This window comes from Ursus maritimus, unplaced genomic scaffold, assembly GCF_017311325.1.
Source record: "Ursus maritimus isolate PB19 unplaced genomic scaffold, ASM1731132v1 scaffold_4, whole genome shotgun sequence".
NCBI lineage: Eukaryota > Metazoa > Chordata > Mammalia > Carnivora > Ursidae > Ursus > Ursus maritimus.
Window position 1 is genome coordinate 57,249,657 of NW_024426552.1, and position 20,371 is coordinate 57,270,027.

The following is a 20,371-nucleotide window of genomic DNA, read 5'->3' on the forward strand; positions in this document are numbered from 1 at the left end:
ATGCTCGTTAAGAATATTGGCCTATACTTTTCTTTTGCTATGATGTTGTGACAGATTTTGTACGAAGGTTATGTTAACTTCCTAAAACAAGTTTGTAAGTGATCCCTCTTTCTCTATTTTATGAGTTTGGGTAGATCGGTGTTATTTCTTCCTTTAATATTTAGACGTATTATTCACTAAATTCACTTGGGCTTGAAGTTTTCTTTGTGGAAAGATAGTATGTATGTATGTATGTATTGTGGAAAGACCTTTAAAAGAACAGATTTATTGAGATATGAGAATAAATGACCTCTAACATCCTCATTTTACCTATTTTAATTTTAGAATGTAGTTTATTCATTCATAAAATCTTCAGGTGTGAGAGAGATAAACACCTACTATTCAGTTCAATGGAACATACCGGTGCTTTTGAAGTACCCCTCCTTGATACAATCCCTCTCCCACCTTTCCTAAGAAGCACCCATTATCCCGAACTTCGGGTTTATCATTTCCTTAATTTATAATTTTTATCACATCTGTAAGTTTCCCTAAACAACAAATGGTTTGATTTATAGGAATTTAAACTTATATCACTTTATACTGTTCAAGCTCCCCTGCAACTTGTTTTTACCCCCTCAAACTTCATGCTTGTAAAATGTAACAAAGTTGGGGGTGCCTGGGTGACTCACTCGGTTAAGCTTCCAACTCTTGATTTTGGCTCAGGTCCTGATCTCAGGGTCATGATTTCAGGGTCATGAGATGGAGCCCTGTGAGTGCTTGTCCCTCTCCTTCTGCTCCTTCCCCTCTTCCCTTCCTCCTGCCGGTTCCACGTGCTCTATCTCCCTCAGACAAATAAATCTTCAAAAACCATGTGACCAAGTTGAGTGGGTAACTGTAACGAAAGACCCATTTCTTGCTCCAAAGTTCTGTGCTTCAGTTTCCTCCCCTACAAATACATGAGGAGTTTAGCTGAATCATCTCTCAATACTCTTCCAGATCTGAAATTCTACTTTTTACAATAGATACAGAGGTGTATAGTTTGCTATAACGATATGGCACTGGTCATAATTATAATTTATTTGAGGTTGACTCTTTGATCAGGAACACACTCCCCATGGGAAATGTGTCATGGTATCATTTTCAGACATTTTATTAAATTGAAAGATTACTTGCATAGAAAACTTTGGTATGCAAGACAAGTCGTTTTAATACCAGGTCTAAGGAGGCACATGAAATGATCAGAAAAGACAGAATTCACAATGCAAAAATGCAAAGTTTATTTTCTTAAATAAAATACTATATTCATATCTATACAAATAATTATTACAACCATTAAAATGTTACATTTACCAATAAAAATTTCAAAACTTTAAACAAGAGCATGGTTCAGAATATTCACACCCTAATACAATGCATTTGTAAAAAGATGTCAAAATAAACAGGACCTATTCTTATTTACAACTGTAGGACAATCCTGATCGTATTATACATATCTGCTCTGGATTCCATTACAAAACAAATGAGTCCCCATTAGAATTATAAACCAGGTAATTTACAGTAATAGGAGCCAGTACACAGCAGACATCGCTGGCATGGGAATAGATACAAATATTACACTACTGAAAGACTACGGTTAGGTTTTTTTCTGGTGACTGCCCTACAGTAAGCCTCTCACCCAGTGTATCTATAAATAATTTGTGAAGGTAATTATGTTCTCAGATTTTTCCACCTATGTTTACCAAAATGAATATATATATATACATATATATGGCCTGCNNNNCGTGGAAGCAAATCTTTTCTTCACAGTAACACAACTGCAGCATTTTAAGCAACACTGTCTGGTCCCTTTCTTCTCGGAAGATCAACAGTTCAACTCCCTTAAAGGTTACCAATGTAGTCAAGTCCAGTGCCTCGATGACCCCACAGATGAAAATGGTTTTTAAGACTTAAGGGATGAGGATAAAGAGATCCAGAGAAGTGAAGAAGTGAGATGGAGAAAACTCTAAGTTCCTATAACACAGTGTGGTGTAGTGGTGTACAGACAACTGAGCCAAAAAAAAAAAAAAGCAAAAAACCCACAACTTATGATCATTTTTAGAAGTGTTAAATTACAAGAGTTCTCTTCTATGTCTCCCGAGATCTCTAGTGACAGATAATGCAGATTATCATCCAAAATAACACCAATTTGAAAAGTATATCCGATACTTTCAAGCCAAGTTGGCTCGAGTTTATGAAGCATCGGAACACATGCCTGCGTCAGAGCCCCACAGCTGATAGGGTTTGTGCAAATATGGAAACGATGTTGAATGACCACCACCTACAAGCTCAGAGATTAAAAGGAGTTTTGCTTCTAAATAGTACATTTTTTACAAGACCGGCATCGAAGATGGCTCAGAGAATGATAAGGCAACAGTGAGAAACATCAGCTGTTCTTGTCTTCTAGGTGTTTGATTGCACGGCACGTACCAGTCTGGCTGGTCCTTTGCTATATACCAGAGGAGGGGGTGAGTAGTATGTTCCAATGGCTGGTCTTCGGACCAGAGGCACAGTGTCAAGTAAAGTGCAGTACCAGGAGAGAGGCATGTGCAGAACTAGCAGCTCTGTGTCCAAGAAGGTCCTCACGCTGGACTGCCTCAATCTGAACTTGGTGTCCCCCACGGACTCTGGTAAAAACACTGTCAGGCTCACACAGGAAGGGCAGAATGCAGAGAGAATGTGGTTAAGTCAAAAGAAAGGACCCCTTTCTGTTGGGAGCATTTAGCCAAAAAGGTACTTCAAGAAGAAACGAATTTCTGGCCTTCTCTTCGCACATAGGTATCATAAAATCATCACTCACAGATGAACTTCACGCTAGTTTATTTGGCTATTATCATTGCCCTCTGGATGTCTGCAGCCATAGGCAACTATCTCCAGGCAAAGGCAGAATTTATACAGACAATAGAATTACGCCTTCCAGAACCCTAAAGGTATCAACCCAAAGCCATCAGACCTTGGTACCACCTTCGCACTAATACAACTCCTCCAGGGGAAGAAAGCAAATTCATCAAAACAAGGAGCAGAACTGTATGGCACATTCAATGTTTTAAATTAATTCTGAACTAATTTTGTTTCAGGAAATTCTTTTTGCCCCTTGATAGAACAGGAGATACAGTGGTTCCCGGAGTGAGGACTTGGGAATCACTGATAGAGAAGCAGGACTCACTGTCACACAATGATCCAAGAGATGGGTGGGCCCAATAAACTTTTCGAGGCAGAGAAGTAACCATCCTAAGGAAACGAGAAGGCTCCCTGCCACCTGTTTCACATAGCGCGGATGGAAGAAAAGAGGAGCCTAGGTACCTATCGATCAGACGACGGACAAAGCTAAGAAGATGCTGAGTAGTAAGTCTTTACCCTTTCCCAAATTTTTAAAACTTCACTCCCATTAAAATATGTTTCCACATTTTTTTTTTTTTTGGAGTATAAATTTTAGCCTGTCCATGACATGGACAATGTTAGAAGGCAAGAGCAAGGCAAATGAATTTTCTTTAAAGTGTTTAAATAATTTTGTATTTTAGGAAGGCTGATTTTTAAAAATTGATTTTTATTGCAGTTCACCCTGATATGTAACTGGAAATTGGTGCAAAAGAATATTCCCTCCCCAATCTTCTCTTTCCACAGTTCTAATAGGTTAAATTTTATAAAGCATGATCACTGTGGACTATCACTCCTTACTTACAAAAAAGGCGCCATTCCCAGTCCCTCCAAAAGGTCTTACAATATAAACAAAAATAAATTTCCTGAAATGGCGTATCTCCAAACAACCGGTATGTACCAAAAAAACAAATGACATAAAACTTGATTTCTTTTATCCATGACTGATACATTAAAAATGTATACATGATGAGAAATCTGAAATTGTTCACCTCATTAGTTACCGTGTTAAATATTTAGAGGAACCACTTTCTCGAATTGATTCTATGTGATCAACACTAAAAGAGATAGAAATAATTTAATTACTCTCCTTTATGATTCATACATTTGCATATGTATATTTCCAGAACTTACAAAATTATTTGTGGAAATGGTTTTACATTCTATAGTCTTATATTAGCAAGCCAAGAATAACATTAAACTTACTATAACCAAAATTAACTGTTTCCTGCCACACCTTGCCAAAAACTATATCCAAAGATTGCTAGATATTAAATAAATTTCCTCCCCAAAATCATGTAGCTCTGATTATCAAATACTTAATATACTGCTGGTAAATCTCATATACTCATGCTTTTAAATCAAGTTGGATTACTATGCTCTGAACACTTTCAGAATTGAGTCCCTATATACAATGATCTCTTACATATATATGCACATATCTTTGAGATAATTAGAGCTACATATAAGCAGAAGCCAAATTATTTGCAGATGGTCACGACTTTCTTCAGATGGTCAATAAGCTTTCTTTAAGGGTAGAGGCTCATTGGGATCAAAGCATTATGTGCTTGGAATGAAAGCTCTGAAAAATGTAAAGGCTATCTCTGAACAGGGCTGAGCAGAAAATCAGTGCAACAGAGAAACAGCCGAAAGTACCAGGCTCTGAGGTCTTTCTGTTGCAATGTTCAAATTGATCTTCTGCTTAGCCTGTTACCGTCGTTCTAATCATATCAAACAGTGCCCGGTTCTTCAGAACTCAGGGGCCGCCGCGCAGTGCGTGCGCGTGTTTGCACGTGTATGTGAGGGACGGAGAGCGACAGGGAGAGGGAGGGAGGAGGAGGGAGAGCTAAACACACCGAACACTATCCTTCTTGAAATCGGCAGGCTGGACCTTTCACGTACTGAGAAAAACCTGAATGTTATAACTTAAAACTCAGTTAAGCTAATTAAAAAACAAGCCATGAATCTCACTTTTTTCCCAACTCAAAGTTTTAACTATTGTGTTTATCTGTTGTCTTATTTAAGTAACTCCTATTCCTCGCCATGACCATTTTGAAGGAGAAAATACAGAAGATTTCCTTGTTTACAATTCTACTTTTTCTTTTTTGCCCCCAGGAGGCTGCTTCAGTGGGCAGCAGGAAGAGGGAGGAAGGTTTGGTAAATACAGTTCAGAGGCACACACGACCCTTTTACTGAGTCTTCACAAGAGGTATTCGCCAGAGGTCACTGCTCTGACCCAGCCTGAGGAGGCGTTTTTAAGGAGGAAAAAAATAAAATGAAATGCTGGTCCTTGGGTTCACTTTATTAACAGAGCAGACGGAACCGTTTATATGTATCTCTCCCACTCCATCCCCTGTTTGGCAGAATATAACAACAACAAAAAATAATAGGTTTGAGAATATGAGTATATACGGTTGTTTTCATAGGTTTTGAGTTTTCAAAATTCAATATATTACTGTGTGTGTGTGTGTGTGTGTGTGTGTGTGTGTACATAATTAACTTCTGTGGGGCTTTTAAAAACCCTGACATCAAGCTTTCCAGTACCTCAGCGGGTCTCAGGTCACAATTTCCATTTCCAGATGGCAGGCTAATTTTTAAAGGACCAGTTTATACTTTAAAATCTATGTCTGTGTACACACACACACACACGGACATATACAAAGACAATTTTCTGAAGCACCATTTCACATCTATCATCAGGAAAAATAATGAACAAATTCATCTTCTCATTATAATTCTACTATGAAGGGTAATAATGTAACATACAATGCCGTATTTTAAATATAAATTATCAGTAAGTAAAAATACTGACAGAGCCTAAGACTCTGCTCAGAAATATTTAAAAAGTAAGGCTCAAATAATTGTGTAGATTCCAAACACACTACTTACTGAGCAGTCCCTCATGATTAAACAAATATAAAAGAAATTATTCCAAGATCAAGTGAACAGAATGAAGAGAGAATACTAAAACAAAATTCAGTTGATGAAACAATAATCTTTAACTGAACAAAAGCCAAACTCTGCAATACAACTGCTTTTATCCTTATGACCTGATGCAAAACGCGAGCGCACAATGGAGAACGTCTACGTACTCTGCTTTTTAGACTGCTATTTTTAAGGCTAAGTAAGGAAGACCTGTGCGTTCTAGGATCTTGGCACATTAAAGATAAAATGGCTGTCTAATGTGAGAAACAAGACATTAAATTCAGATAACTGATGAATCGTTATAATTAAGAAAGAAGCCTCTACCTAAACCAAACCTAGGGAATGAAGGCTGATTAAACAACTCATTTACTTGCTAACGGCTTGACTCTAACCATGGACATTCATTCCATATTAACTCAACACCTGCCACGGGTAAGAAACGGTTCTAGATGCTGACATCAGCCAAGCATTTGGTGATGAGCCATTGCATTGTATCAAAGTGTCTGGATTTTTGGAGAGCAATTCAACTATCTCAAGTATCTATTTTACAAATGATCAACAATCAAGTTTAAAATCTAGGTTCTTTCCTACTACTACTACTACATGCCAAAAGGATCTCCCCCAACTTCCAACTGATTAGCATTTAGGGAATAAAAGATTAGAAATCAAACTTGAAAATGTAACTCCACTCGTAAAATTTAAAAAGCATACCGTGTGGTTAAAAATGGAAGATAATTTGTTTTTGACAACCCATGATTCGCATCATCTCTGACATGACTTCCCTACATTCAGAAGGTAACTGGAAACTGATTATACAAACACAGAGACACACACATACACACACACACACGGTCTCCCTCTCCATGTGCATTACGTGTGCATGCACACACACATTTGTAGTCTCAGCTGACACATGTACACTTAGTCTATCAGTATTTAGACAGCTGAACTGCAGTCATGACCTAAAATATGGCTTATGTTGTGGGCAGGTCTGTTTGAGGACTGCTTGGAAGAGTCGGAGGCAGAGGAGTTTGCTATCGTAAGCAAAGGTGACATCGCCGAGCCATCGGGAAGAGCTGTAGCTATTTCTGGAAACAAAGATGTCATGTTAAAGTTGGACAAGTGAGAGTTGGTCATGTGCATTGGCGGCATTTCAGGGAGCAGAGGAAAACTTGGTTGAGCAAAACCGACAGGTCTGGGAGGAGACAGTATTGATCCAAATCGGTTATTTAGGCTTCCACTGTTTACTTTCTCAGTGCTAGGATTTGAGAACATCTGATTGGAAAAGTAGGGGATGGAAATATCATTGGACAGTGTAGGATGAGCAGGAGAGTATGGGGGATAGAAGGAGGGTAGAGTATTTTGGGGGTCTACGGGGATGAGAGCTGGCGTTCGAGTGGCACTAGGCTGAGTAACCTGTGGGATGAAAGAAGTATTTGCATTTATTGGTGGATTCATGCCGCCCTCAGGAATAAAAGGAAAACTGAAATTTTGTGATAGTGTATGCTGGTCAGGTGCTGAATTATCATTAGGTACTTGTGGGCTATCGGGCATGAAACGAACAATACTTCCTCTCTTCTCTGTAGTGGGCTGCTGGCGGCCAAGAATCATACTGCCACTAGTAGACAGAGGAAGATGGGGAAGACTTGGATCAAAGACATTACTGTGTCTTTGGTTGCCAGAACGATTCCTTTCAGGCTGACGAATTTTGGAACCACTGCTGTCTTGCAAGGGATGCCTTGATCGCTGGGGAACTGAAGAATTAGTTGGACGTACAGGAGGCCCTTGCTCAGCATTTCCGTGAGACACGGATGGATGGGGCAGAGCTGGCCTTGCTACCCCGTGCATGTTGGTTGTGACTGAAGGGTTCATGTGGCCCTTGGTCCCATGACTGTCAGTTATCCTCATGGGATTGGACTTCTGTACAGACACATTGGGACTTGTGTTTCGACCTTGAATATCTCCCGAGGAAGAAGAACTTGAGAAAGGAATATTCAAGGTGCTGTTCCTGCTGTTAATTGCACCTAGGGACATGTCACAGCTCTCCCTGTTCTGACTCTCACTCTCTCTTCTAATATGGACACTTTCATGAGTTGGGGGGCAATTATATTCAATTGCAGAGGATGGACCACACTGTGTGTTCCTCTGATGTTCTGAGAGTGATCTCTGGCTTCCAAGGACCTGATCACCAAGGTGAGGGGCAAGTAAGCTCTGCATGAAACTCTGGTGGCATGTATTTTCACTGTCCCTTGGTGGGATGGCATTTCCCGTTGGGATACTCTGAACTGGAGGATAAGGTAATCTCTTTTGGCGGTCGATTGGTGGTGGACCAGGGTTTTGACTAATTCGAAAAGCCTGGGACTGCATACTCCTCAGTGATGATACAGGGTTACCTATTTCATTATTTCTTGAAGATTGTACTTCAAAATTACTCGGGGGCTGTTGACTGGCTCCACTTGGTTTAAATGTCTGACAGTCAGAAAGGCGGATATCCGAGGCGACAGCATGGTCCACACGACCCTGCATATTGTGAATGGCCAAACTCTTATTCCTGGGAACATCAAGATAGCTTCTCATTTCAAGCTGATCTGAAACTCTGGAGCCCTGAATTGATATACCCATTCTCTGCTCTGAATTAGAAGATGTCTTTCCAATAAGTGCCTCAGCAGAATAACTGGAAACTCTATTTCTCTCCGGCCTGTGTGGAGTGCAGGTCATGTCTGAAGGTCTAGTCACAATACTTGGTTGGGACACCATCTGCTGCTCTATGCCTCTTGATGTCAAAAGCCTCTGCATTGGATTATGCCCAGATACGTGTTCTGAAGAAACCCCTGAACCCTGCTGCCTGCTTCCAACATCCGGCTGCTGGTGCATAATATCTTGATTGAGATGGTTCTGGGGATGGTTATGGTGGTTCCGGCTAGTTGAAGGGTTTTCACAACTCTTCTCCGGTTGGGAACTTCCAAAATGTTGCTGCATCTGCTGCTGCATCTGCTGATGGTGGGGATGCGGCTGACCGCTCTTGGGTCGGGACTGGTCAGTTCCATGGTGCTTTGGTTGTAAGGAAAGCTGAGAGGCCTGAGTGCCCTGAACAAGATTCCTCTTTTTCTGCATCTGAACTTCCTGTTGTAGAGTCCTCTGTTGGTGGACATTATGGGGCTGAGAGTGGACAGAGCTCTCTGCATGAGGTACGTGATGCTGCAGCTGATATAAATGGTGCCTCTCTCGTAACTGCCCCGCTTGCTGCTGCTGCTGCTGCTTTAAGTAGAGGTGGTTACTGTGCAGGTGGGATACCCCCTGGGCTGGAACATGCTGCTGCAGGGCCTGGAGATGTTGACTGGCCTGGGTTTGCTGCTGCTCAGCGACTGAATTCTGAGAACTGCACTGGACTTCCGTTTGCCTCAGTGCTGGGGCCACAAAATTGTTACTAGGTGGAAATAATCGGGTAAGGCCATCTCCATGTGCTGGGTTGCTAAGAGGCACAACAGAGTTCGCAGAGTTGGGAGGGAGCTGACTGACCATCATCTGAGCCTGATCAGAAATGCTGTCTGGAGTTCGGCTCATCAGGGACATAGCCTCAAGCCTCAGCGGGGCTGGCTGACAGTGTTTTTGACGTTTAGCTGAAGACAATAAAAGGTCATCTTGGACAGCACGCTTAGCAGAGTCTTTGCGGCTTTCCTGACTTGGCTTTAAGAGTGGCTCTTGAATCTGTGGATTTGGTATGGTGCCAGGAATGGTATTCAGCTGTTCCTGGGGATATTCGGTCATCAGAGCTGGTCCAGGAGGCTGAGTGGCATAGGAGCTAGATGCAACCGTCAGATTAACTGTCACAGGAACAGTTGTTTGCTCTGAAGTTTGGGACAAACCAGCACAGCTGACCAGAGGATGGCTGATGCTGCTCTGGTGGATAAGATTATTTACGCTCAAACTGGTGATGCTCGGCGGCTGAGAAGTCGAAACCTGTAAAGAGGCATTTGATGTTTTAATTCCTATAGAACAACTCGGTTTCCCAAGGGGCCGATCCACCGTGGCTTCAATCGAATCCTGAGAATTAAATTCATTTGGTGTTGCTTCTGCCTGTCCTGCGCCACCCTCTTTAGAGATCTGTGTTTTGAAAGGCTGGTCCCCCTCTAAAGGTGACGCTTCGGAAGGCTTTGAAGTAACTTCCCTCATATCAGCCTGGCTGCCAGCTCTTCCCTTCTCGAGGTTGTCCTGGTCAAAAATAGCTCTTGCCGCAAGAGCAACGATGTCAGTTTGCTCCACAAAGGTACAGCTGTCACACGTATTCGTCGTCGTACTGCTGGTGACATCCTCTCTAGTCGTTTCAGGAAGCATGGATGCCACTGAGAAACTCCGACTGCTGCCAGAGCTGGTTGACATGGGAGAGTCAGCCTGCCTGCTGACAAGCAAGGAACCACTGATAACCTCCTGATCAGGGACGCAGGAGTGAGGCGGCCCCGGGTCTCTATCATCACTGTTCATCAGTAAGAGCTCCTGTTTGGGATGTAAATCAACACCTGAATCAACAATTTTAGAATTTTCTGAAGAAAAGTCAGGATGGTCCACCTGGACTGAAAGAGACAGTTTCTGAGGGTCTTTCTCTTTAGCCAGACCAGACAGCAGTGCAGTCAAACCCTGCCCCTTTAAGAGACCAGTCGTTTGCATCGTGTCAGATGCATCTTGCTCCACCCGGCAAGGTTCAGCAATGATCTCTACCTCGGAAACACAGTCGGTACTTGCAGTGCTAGTGGCAGATGACAGACCAGAAACCTGAGAAACCAAAATGTGGGGATCAGTTGGAGATGGAATCAACACGTTGGCTGAAGTGCAGGATTTGGCAGCATCTGACAATGTCAAACTAGTTGGTGGCTTATCCTGAGATGTCTCTCGTTGCAAAATGGGGGTAGAATCTTTGGATTTTGCTGGGGCCATGACAAAATGTTCACTTGTTACAGGTTCTTGGGAGGGTGAGCTAGTCTCTTCTGCGGACTTAGATTTGGGTACAGATTCAGGTATCACTGATTCAGAATTCAGAACATCCAAAGAATGTGAACCAGAAACACTTACGCTATTTGCCTGGGACACGGTGACAGATGGTAACACAACAGGGAGGCTGTCCAACAGTCCATCGTTATTACATGATGTGGCTTCAGTGCTGGGGCAGTCTAACTTGCCCGCGTCTCTGACTGGATTCAGGGGGCACACTGACTTGTTAGCTGCTAAGTGTTTCTTGGCACCTGGCTTCTTATTCAATCTTTTCGACTTCACGTTAGGTAAACAAGCTACAGTGTTCATTGAGGGAGTAGTTACTAGATTGTAAGTACTGGGTAGTGTGGCTGAATTATCAGTTGTCATGGCAGATGCTACAGTTGTTGTTAATGAACCACAGTTAACTGGGGCGGTCTGACTATTTGCAGCAGTTGGAGGATTGGCAGGCTGGCTAATAGACAACTGTACACAGCTCTGCCCAGCCATCTGTGATATGCTTTGATTGAGGCTGGCCAAAGCTCCAAATGTATTCAGGGCAACATTGGTATTTGGATCTTCGCTGGTGGTGGGTTGGATAATTTGCATAGGGGTTTGATTTGTAGTTCCTGATGAGGACATCACAGGCTGCAAAGCAAAGAGCTGTCCATTTAAAGAAATGGTTTGAGGCTGTTGTTGGTTTGACATGGTAACAGAAAAAGTTTGTGTTGAACTAGATGTTGATAACGATGAAGGTCTTGGTAATATATGGACAAGATGCTTTCCTCCAAAAGTCTGTGGGGTCGAAACATTTTGCACTGAATTATTAGACCCTATTAGAGCATTGGCTCCACTGACAGGGAGTCGAACAGAACCAGGAGGTGGAGCCGAGAGGAGCGGCAAGGGGTTCTGATTAGCTGCCTGTATGATCACTATCTGCTGACCTACTGTTTGGTTGGGAACCTCTGCTCTCATCACCGCTGGGCAAGGGGTAGTGCTGGGGGGCTGAAGAATGATGACGTTTTGATTCGCTGGAGCTGCATTAACAGCCGACCCAACTGGCTGAGCCATCTGAATAACCTGCATTGCTGAATTCAAAGGAAGGATGTTTTTTGGAGGCTGAGATTTAACTTGTGGTTGGGCAATCAGTGGCTGCATAGGTAAAGATGGGCAAGAAGGCAAGGTTACAACTACTTGCTCAACTGCCTGCCCGTCTGCTGGAAAGGAATTATTCAAGTTGACGCCTGTAGCGACGTGTCTACTGTGGTTGGTTGTGGGAGGGCTGGTACCAGACTCATTTACTACCGGAGTCACAGCAGAAGAAGGTGTCTGGCTTAAGGGCTGAACAGTGTTTCCCGCCAGGTGCAAAGTAGTCCACGTTGTCTGTGTGTTTCCAGCAGAGGAAATTCGGGTAAGGCTATTCATGCTTTTTAAATCTGAAGCGCTAACACTTGAAGAAGGCAAAGAACAAGAAAGAGTCCAACTATTGTCCAAAGGGGTTGCAGAGAGAGTGCTTACAGGAGTGGTGGTCTTCCCTCCTCCGGGGGCAGAAGGGGTCACCACCGCAGTAACCCCTGCCGAGTCTGCACCCTTGCTAATGCTCACTGGACAAGAATCACCTGCAGATCTGGGAGGCTGGGAGCAGACCGTGGTGGTAACTGAAACGACGAAGGTGGTCTGGAAATCATTTCTGAAATCCTGTATGCTCAGGCAGGACTTGCTTCCATGGTGCGCTTTGGCGGCAGTCGCTGAGGAGGTGGTGGGGATGCTTGTGGCACAAGGTCCTGTTTTCTTCACTAATTTGGGACTCTCGTGCCCGTTCTTATTTTCAGGAGAATTTTGTTCATTTAGACATGTGTGCAAGGAACGATGTTGGTGGGGTTCAGGCCCAATGGGAACAGCGATCAGTGAGCCACTGGTGGCACCAAGCACACTCGATTCGCTTTCGGAGGTGGAAAGCTCGAGAATATTTTGAGCAGAAATGGTAGCAGGAAGACAAAGAGGAACAGGCTGGTTGGCAGCCAATGCAGAAACTGTGGTCTGATGCCATGGCTTGTTTTCAGAAGGGTAAACTCCAGAAATAGACACAGGAGTCACAAGATTGCAAGTCCTCTGTACTGGCACCACATTGGCGGTTTGCTTTTGTAAATTATGACCAACATTAAAGGTGATCCCCTGAACAGCTGTTCCCTGGCTATTTCCACCAGGCTGACTCCCATTGGAATAAACAATGATATTTTTTTGAACCTGATCACTGGGAATAACAACAGAGACCTTTGAGCTTTTCAGATTTCCTTTCCAGTGGATGGTGGGGTCATCATATAGGCATATGTCATTTGCTTTCAGTAATTCAATATATCGGCCATTTTCTTTTTGAATTTCTTCCAGTTGTTTACGTAGCTTTTTAATTTCTTCAGCTACAATATTAAAAATAAAAATGAAACAATTACCTATTAATGTCAGCATTTATAGTAACTTAAGAAAAAGCTGCGTGCTAATTACTGAATTCTAATTCTAGTATTTCTAAATACCTCAACTGAAAATCTTCAGTTCTTTTCTAAAGCAAATTCTTTCTCCTTTTTACGGTGATATATCAAGCCTCTATTGTATCCTTTTTAAAGAATGTATCATTAAGGGTCAACAACCCAAAGGTCAGAAATTACTCACAATGTAGAAATCTCAAAATTCCCAATTCAAAAATTCCCAATAGGACAACTACAAAGGTAAAAGAAGGGAAGACATCATGGTAACGTGCTAGGAAAATAGCACTGAATATCAATATAACAGCATTTAAATGCTGTAACAGCAAACATGACTTGTGGTAGTAATGGATAGCCTCTTTTATAAATGGCTTTAAACTCACTTCTGTTTTACTCTTTGAAACAACAGAGTCCAAGTGGAACGTGTGAAAAGTGAGTAGTAGAGCACCGAAGAAAGCATCAGTAATGGAGCTTGAATTTTCCTCGGTAGGGTGTATGTACTACTGTCACACCCTACCCTTTCTGAAGGGGGAGAACTTTACCCACGGACCCTACGACTGGGGCAGCCTTGGCTGCTGGTATTTATGCTCTGTGACCCCACACATCCCCCCTGTCTTGCCAAAGTGGTAGATATTCTCCCCTCTCCCTCCACTGAGGGCAGCCAATCTTCAAAGCCAATGCCCTATGAGGGGGCCTGACACAAAAAGTTCTGTTATGACGAGGATGAGCTGGGACTAGCAGATTATTCTTCTCAGACATTTAAACTAAGAGACACAGAAGAAAGATGCCAATGTGCCATGGACACCAGAAACTCATGGACGGGGCGCCTGGGTGGCACAGCGGTTAAGCGTCTGCCTTCGGCTCAGGGCGTGATCCCGGCGTTATGGGATCGAGCCCCACATCAGGCTCCTCCGCTGTGAGCCTGCTTTTTCCTCTCCCACTCCCCCTGCTTGTGTTCCCTCTCTTGCTGGCTGTCTCTATCTCTGTCGAATAAATAAATAAAATCTTAAAAAAAAAAAAAAGAAACTCATGGACAATTATTACGGACGAAACAATAATTCTGTTCTCACTACAGACTTACTATATGCCTGGCACTTTTCATTCATCATCTCATTTCATAATAATAATACCAATGACCACAGTAATGGGTAACATTTACTATATGTCAGCTTTACTCTAAGTACTGTACCTGCATTATTTCCTTTAATCCTCATAACGACCATGAGATGGGAACTACCTATTGTCATCAATATTCTGAGATGTGAGAAACAGGCTCGGAGTAATCACATAAATTTGTCTAAAGTCAATCACATACATGCGAGGATTATCTTCATTTTAAGATAAGGAAACTGAGACTGGGAGAGTTGAAGTAAATAGCCACAGGTACTGAGTGAGTAAGTGAAGAGGAGACTCAATCCAGGTGGGTCTGACCCCCAAGGCCACCATTTGGACCGCGGCCCAGCCTGTCATGTGGACCGTGAGCATGTGGGGAAGCTGCTGGGGAAAGAGAAGAGAAGAGAGCAGATGCAGCAAAAAGAACCAAAGAAAGGATGGTGACGGAGACGACAAGGCAGTCCGACTTAAGACCAAGCTGCCTCAAGCCCTGGCCCACCTGCTCAGCTTTTCCTGAGCCCCATGCAACTTGTATTTTTCTAACAGGTTCTCTTTTCCCTAAAGGTCCAGGTAACTTGACTGCCTCAGGCTCTAGGAAACCAAAGGAGCTCTCCTTAGAGAAGTGTACACATCATTCTAGGCTTAACATCCCTTCTGTGGGGTGCCTCAGAGCAGCTCCCAAACATGTATTAGGAAAATAACCACCTACCGCATCATAAAACAAGGCCTGGACTGTAAAAGATGGTTGACTTGGGTGAGGGGGTAAGCTGTCATCTAACTTAAAGTAAGCAGAGAATTCAGAATGTTGACCTTCCAGATATACAATAAACGGAGCCCATCACTGCCCCCACCTCAGCAGATTCTACCTTTGTTCCTCTCCTTTTAAGGTGACCTACTGAGTTGTCACAGGAAATTCTTCCTCTGCCCTTGTCAGAGACATAAATAAAGGACAATTCAAACTGCCTACCACTCTGAGCTTTACACTTGCCTGGGATATTTTCCTTTTCAGCTGTTATAAAAAACTTAATATTTTTTACAATGTAATTATCTAAAAAAATAATGAATAATAAAATCAAATTTCATTAAATGATCAGGCTGTCTGATACACACATTACATGCAATATAAACAATTATGAATGGAATATTTTACCTTTTGAGTTGATTCACAGTTAAGTCTTGGCCCAGGCATATCTTTGTTTTATTTTGAAGTTACACTGCGCAGGACTCTCCCCTACACCCTCTAACTGGAAGATCCAGTTGGAATAAAAGAGACCCGGCATTATTTGTCTCATGAGTTAAGCAAACATGAAGTACACACAAGAGTTCAAAATCAAAATTCTGTATGCCTGAAAAGTGCGAGTTGCTCACGGGGGGAGGTAAACTAAGATGAATTTGTTTTGCAACACTACTCTCTCAGACCCACTGAATGCACAATCTTAATAATGTTTCTGGTCAAAAAAGCCTTCTGTATCCTCATATAAGTTGCCCTGCGACACAAAGACCTGAACGCTGAGAAAACAACAAAAAGTAAGAATCTCAAAATCTTTACCTTGTTCATTGTTTCCTCCATTAAGCAGGAGTTCATCATTTTGCCTTTTCAGTTCCGTTATATATTTAAAGGCTTGGTCCAGGATCATATTCTTGCTCTGCCGAAGAGAATTAACCATTTAAAAGTTTCACTGAAGAGTAAGAACTTGCCAGAAGAAACTTCAAGCTTTGGTTTTATCACATATATGTGGTATGTATCTCCCAAAATTAAAACAGGCAACCATATTCAAATGCTTCTACTGTCATTTTCCATTTACTAAGTATTTACTGAGCATTTACTATGTGTCAGGCTCTGTTCTAGGTACTGGAGATATAATAAACAAAACATAAAATTCCTGACCTTCAGGAATATACGTTATATATATATACATATATATATAATATATATATATAATATAAATAATCAGGCAGTGCTAAGTTGCTATGAAGAAAAAATAAAGCAGGGTAAAGAGGAGGCCAGAGAAATGACAGAGGTCACTCTGTCCTATGGACTGAATGTTTGTGCCCCCCTGTAATTCATGTTGAGACCCCGATCCCCGATGTGATGGTATCTGTGGGTGGGCCCTTGGGAGGTAATTAGGTCACGAGGGTAGATCCCTCATGAATGAGATCGGTGCCCTTAGAAGAAAAGACATGAGAGAGGTGATCGCGCTCTCTGTCATTCAAGGACATGACCAGGAAAAGAGCACACACCAGGAAATGAACCAGCTGTCACCCTGACCTTAGACGCTGCAGCCTCCAGAACTGTGAGAAATAAATTTCCATTGTTTAAACCACCCAGTCTATGTTATTTTTCTTATAAGAGCCCAAACTAAGACACTGTCTTATTATCTATTTTGCATGGGGAAGTTGGAGAAGGCCTCTCTTGTAAGACAAAACAAAACTAGAAGGAAGTACAAGAAAGTATGCCCCATGGATATCTGGAGGAAGAGGGGCCAGGTATTAGGATAGGCAAGGGCAAAGGCCCTCAAGCAGGGCTGTGTTTGCACGTCACCGGAGGAACCGTGGTGAGGTGAGCGGAACTAGAGTAAAGTACATAGGGGAAGAGTGGTAGGAGAAGAGGCCAGAGAAGGATTTCAAGGCCGTGTAAAGATTTCAGACTTTAATATTATTCTTTACTCTATGAACAATTGTTAAAAATAAAAACATAGTAAGTGGCACTCCTTTTAGCTCTAGTTCTTTAGACCATATTCAAAAGGCAATTGCCATAAAGTTACCCAAATATCTTTCCAGAATTATCCTATGCTGATACCTGGATCTGTTTATCTATCTTAAAAAAAAAAAAAGATAGAAGGATACTATAAACAGTATATCACATTGTTCTTTCTTATTTAAAAATATATCTTGGAGATATATAAAGTTTAGATATCTATCTTATACTTTCTAAGGGCTGAATTTATTTTATGTTTGAGTCCATTACGGACAACTATTTAAGCTGTATCAGAGGCATTTTGGTTCTTTATTTTTCAGCTATTAAAAATGTTGCAGTGAATGTTTAATTTCTATTCCAGTATGTATATTATTAAATATCCCCAGTACTTTATCAGAGAGCTCTTTTCAGGTAGGAATCAGTGATTTAGGGCTTTGGGTTCACAAAGTTACAAGTCACAAAGTCCCAACAGAGACCCAATATAATCTTGGAAACATTTTACTCTAGAGAGAAAAAGTAAGTACTGTCCTTTCTTAAAGCAAGAGTTGAGACAAAGGCAGAACCTGACAGTGCCCACCTACTGCCTCTCTGCTGCAGACGGGGCTGAGGACACGTAGCAACAGTGAAGAGAATCTGAATCTACTGGCTTCTGGGAGCCAGATACTGACTTTCATTGCACACTCTACGACACCAAGGAAGTGAAATGACTATGGCTTCCTTTCAGAGAAACTTGCAGGAATGACGACCAAGAGCAGGAAAATAAGATATTACTGGGCAAACACCAATATTTCCTGAAAAGCTACTGTACTTTGAGAGGTGGAGAAAGAAAAGCAATCAGAAGACATAGTTCCTGTGCTTAAATTTACTATCATGTTAAGGAAACTCAAAGTACATTAAAACGCACACACACACAAATGAAAAAACACACCTATGCAAGACTAAGTACCATCCTGCAGAAGAGAATGAAAAGAAACTGAAGCGTAAGACCAAGGGAGATGGTGTTGAGAAGTGAGCAAATCGATCTGGCCCTCTAAAAGCTTGGGGAGGTTCAGGACTGGGAAGCTCCGGCTACCACAAAAGGTGGGGTGAGGTATGGGGTTAAACTGAGGGGACTGGTAGAACGACTCTTCTTATGCAGTAATAAACATTAACACCCCCCCCCCCAACACACACATCCTACGCAGCTGGATGACTTCCCCTTCCTGCCCCAACTGCAGGAGACAAGTTCATTTTCTGTGAAATCTGAACCAGAGAATTTTGGCCTCAGGGATGCTTGGCATAGAAGTAGACAAGATGAGGCAACTCAGTGAAGACAGGAGGGTAAAGTAAAATTCTGCCTCCTAAAGCATAAGACTCTCCAGCACCCTTTCCCTGACCCAGCTCCCAGAATATGGCAACCAGCCTTATACACCTCTTCCCACCCTATCCACTCCTAGACAGGGGGCTGTAGCGTTCTTCTCTGGAAAATAAAAGTTAATAGCTATTCCCAAAATTAAACAAGCTATCAATATTGATATTTTTTAGTGCCACAAAAACAATAACGCTAGCTCACCACCTCATCACTCAATAGTTAGGGCACCAAAAGTTAAGCCTATTCAATCGGCTTTTTAACGCCTCATTCTCAAATATGAGAAAACAGCTAAGTATCATTAAATATTTAAGGAAAGTCTTCAAAATGAAAGACAAAAAATCAAAACAAAGGGGGGAAAAAGAAAATCAGAAGAAACAAAGACAAGAAGAAAAAAATTTTTTTTAAACCTATATGACATTCTCAGAGATGACATGGTAATTATATTTATGAACCAAACATGTTCTATGAAAAAGAACAAAGAGAATAAGAAAAAGACTCTTGAAAATTAAAAGTATGAGAGCTGAAATTAAAAACGAAGAGTTGGAAAAGACCAATCAACTGAGACTGAAGAAGGGCAGAAGTTTCCAGAAGTCAAGTCTCAAAGGAAAAAGAGAAAATAGAAATTATGTGTTACACTTGACTATGTAGAAACTCTAAAAAGACTGTTGAAAGTGTGGAAAGAATTAAAGATACATATAGAGAGAGATGGGCCTCTTGATCTCAGGGTTGTGAGTTCAAGCCCCATGTTGGGTGTAGAGCTTACTTAAAAATAAAAAATAAATGTAAAAAAATTTAAACAAATAAATAACAAGATCGGTATATAAACAGTTAAGCAAACGAAAAACGAGGCAATTATTAATCCAAAAAATACAAAAGTTACATATAAGACAAAATATAATAATAGTACTCCTTGGTCTACCATAAACAATATTTTCAGTCTAAAAAACAAAAAACTGAACACCAATTTCATCAAAAATTGGGGTAGAATTATATTGGGAGGATTAGATAAGGCGAAGCCAAGAGAAAAGAATAAGAAGTCAAGAGATAAAATCTAAAATAGAAAAATTAACATAAAGTAATATAAGCTTATTATTTCAAAATATAAAGGTGAATTCCAGAAGAAACGGTTGAGAATGCCTTTAAGTTGTTGTACTGGACTTGGGAAGCAAGTAGGCCAGAGACTAATTTTGTTTTAAGCTTTTTAGTGCTATTTGTTATGTTTATATATTAATTTTCACATATATTAATTTAATTAAAAATTAACCAAAAAGGCTAACACAAATTATGATATCCCATTATGATGAAACATTATATAACCATGAAAAAGAAATGAGATCATATGAGGAAAGGTATCTATAACTAAAAGTGTACTATATGCCAGTGAGTGAAAATGACAAGGCAGGTTATAAAACAGCACTCAGTGTGTGTGTATGTGTGTGTGTGTGTGTGTGTAATCGTAAAGCAAGGTCTGAAGAGATGTGTAACAACATTTGTAATAGTAGTTGTAACTTGGGAGTAGGATGTCGATTTATTTTTCAAATTTTTTATGCCTTCCATATTGTTTCCACTCTGTTTTGTTTTGTTTTCGGTAAGCACATTTTATCCTCATTATCAAAGGAAACAAAAAGCTATCTTCATGAGGGAAAACGGTCACCTTTAATAAGCTGAGATTTATGTACCACTGGAGGTTGACAGGAGAATAAAATACAGATCTTTGGAAGATTCTAGGTAAGAATTTAAAGACAAAAAACATGATTGGCAGAAAATAAAAGAAATGCCTGGTAAATACAATAGCACATAAATAAATGTAATCAAGGGACTGAATAATTCAAGATCTTAAAGATGTAGAAATTATATGGTCCATCTGATCATGCAGAACACTCTATTAGAAGACTGCTGTAAGTATGGGGAAATTTAAAGATGGATATATAGAAAATTAAGCAAATG

At 41.2% G+C, this 20,371-nt stretch overlaps 1 protein-coding gene across 2 annotated transcripts in view; it reads right to left on the minus strand.

Moving 5' to 3' along the window:
- Positions 1 to 1,236: 1,236 nt before the first annotated feature.
- The window catches only part of USF3 (upstream transcription factor family member 3), a 50,817-nt gene continuing 31,682 nt past the window's right edge, over positions 1,237 to 20,371 (minus strand). For both annotated transcript variants that reach the window (XM_040621250.1, XM_040621249.1), the window contains exons 6-7: positions 15,925 to 16,021; positions 1,237 to 13,199 (exon numbers count right to left, since the gene is read on the minus strand). In XM_040621250.1, coding sequence (XP_040477184.1) covers positions 6,754 to 13,199; positions 15,925 to 16,021 — 6,543 coding nt within the window. In that variant the 3' untranslated portion in view covers positions 1,237 to 6,753. The remainder of the gene's footprint in view (positions 13,200 to 15,924; positions 16,022 to 20,371) is intronic.